General features: G+C 39.8%; 1 protein-coding gene across 1 annotated transcript; it reads right to left on the bottom strand.

Annotated features, from left to right (window-relative positions):
* LOC136388627 (olfactory receptor 5M10-like) lies at positions 1-1288 on the bottom strand. Its single transcript, XM_066360449.1, has 2 exons — positions 1226-1288; positions 1-958 (listed from the first exon to the last, which is right to left on the bottom strand). Exons 1-2 carry the CDS (start codon positions 1255-1257, stop codon positions 1-3), a joined length of 990 nt encoding a protein of 329 aa, XP_066216546.1. The 5' UTR covers positions 1258-1288.
* Between the last annotated feature and the right edge of the window lie 205 nt (positions 1289-1493).

Below are 1493 nucleotides of genomic sequence, written 5' to 3'. Positions count from 1 at the left end.
CTAAACTGCATTTTTACGGAAGAGATGGCCTTTAATCATTTGCTCCATGGCACGGATCACATGTTTATTCCTTAGACTGTAGATCAGTGGGTTCAGCATTGGGCTCAGAAAAGTATAAAAGACTGCAATTACTTTGGACTCCTCTACAGACCTCTCAGATGGAGTCCTTAAGTACATGCAGAAGAGGGTTCCGTAAAATATAGCGACTGTTGTCAGGTGGGAACCACAGGTAGAGAAGGCTTTGTGCCTACCCTGAGCAGTACGGATCTTCAAGATGGCTACAAGAATGAAAAGGTAGGATAGGAGAATGACAAAGAGAGAGCTTGAGAGAGTAAATCCAGCAACGACAAACATTGCCATCTTTTTGACGTAGGTGTCAGAACAGGCCAACATTACAAGAGGGGGATCAGCACAGTAGAAATGATTGATTTCAAGGGAGCCACAGAAGGACAAGTGGAAAGTCAGCAGTGTCTGGGAGAGTCCATTAAGGAAGCCAAACATATAAGAGAACATAACTAAAGAAATACAAATGTCATTGGACATTCTGGTACTGTACTGTAGAGGGCTGCAAATGGCTACATAGCGGTCCAATGCCATAGAAGCAAGGATATAAAGCTCAGCGATCCCCACGGCAATGAAGAGAAAGCACTGTGAGAAGCATCCAGCATAGGAGATAGTCTTCTGGTCCGAGAGGAAATTATACAGCAGGTTTGGGGTAATGTTAGAGGAAAAGCAAACATCTACAAAGGAGAGGTGGCTAAGGAAGAAATACATGGGCGTTTGGAGGCGGGAATTGGTCCTGATCAGCACAATCATGCACAGATTCCCCACCAGCGTGATTAGGTAGATCAGCAGAAAAACGCCAAACAGTATCTTCTCTAGTACCGGGTCATCCGTGAGTCCCAAGAGAATGAATTCTGTCACTCTAGTGTGGTTTGGGAAAGACATTTTCTCATCTCTTGAAAAATGAAAGTGACAAAGAAAACAAGAATTTTGTCTGATCCAGATTCTGCTTTTATCCCACCCATTTTCTTGTTTACTCTTTGATCAATTCATCTATGAGGAACTTACTCTTCTCTTTTCAATAACATCAGAATTTCTACATAAATAATTTCCTCTTTGTTTCTCTGTTGCCTCTTTCTCTCTATATCTCAAATTTCCTCTCTCTCTCTTTCACACACACACACACACACACACACACACACACACACACACAAATACATACCCATTTTTAATTGTCTTTTTGGAGAAGTCCATGTTTAGTATTGTTTTTCAAGTTTTGTGAAAGAAAAAGAACAGGAATTAAAATCAGATATAAAAAGCAGCAAGTCATTGGCATAATTCAAATGGAAAAAATGAAGAAACTTGAATTTCTGGGAATCTTCCAGATCTAATATCCTTTTTCTCAGAAATCTAAATAGAAAACAGATATTCAATATAGTATTGTCACTTGAGACCTATAACTGTTTGACTTATTTTCCTTAGAAAGCATT

The sequence above is a fragment of the Saccopteryx leptura genome, chromosome 1 (genome assembly GCF_036850995.1).
Source record: "Saccopteryx leptura isolate mSacLep1 chromosome 1, mSacLep1_pri_phased_curated, whole genome shotgun sequence".
Taxonomy (NCBI): Eukaryota; Metazoa; Chordata; class Mammalia; order Chiroptera; family Emballonuridae; genus Saccopteryx; species Saccopteryx leptura.
Note: the sequence above shows the minus strand (reverse complement) of the source record. Positions and strands in the feature narration are given on the sequence as shown.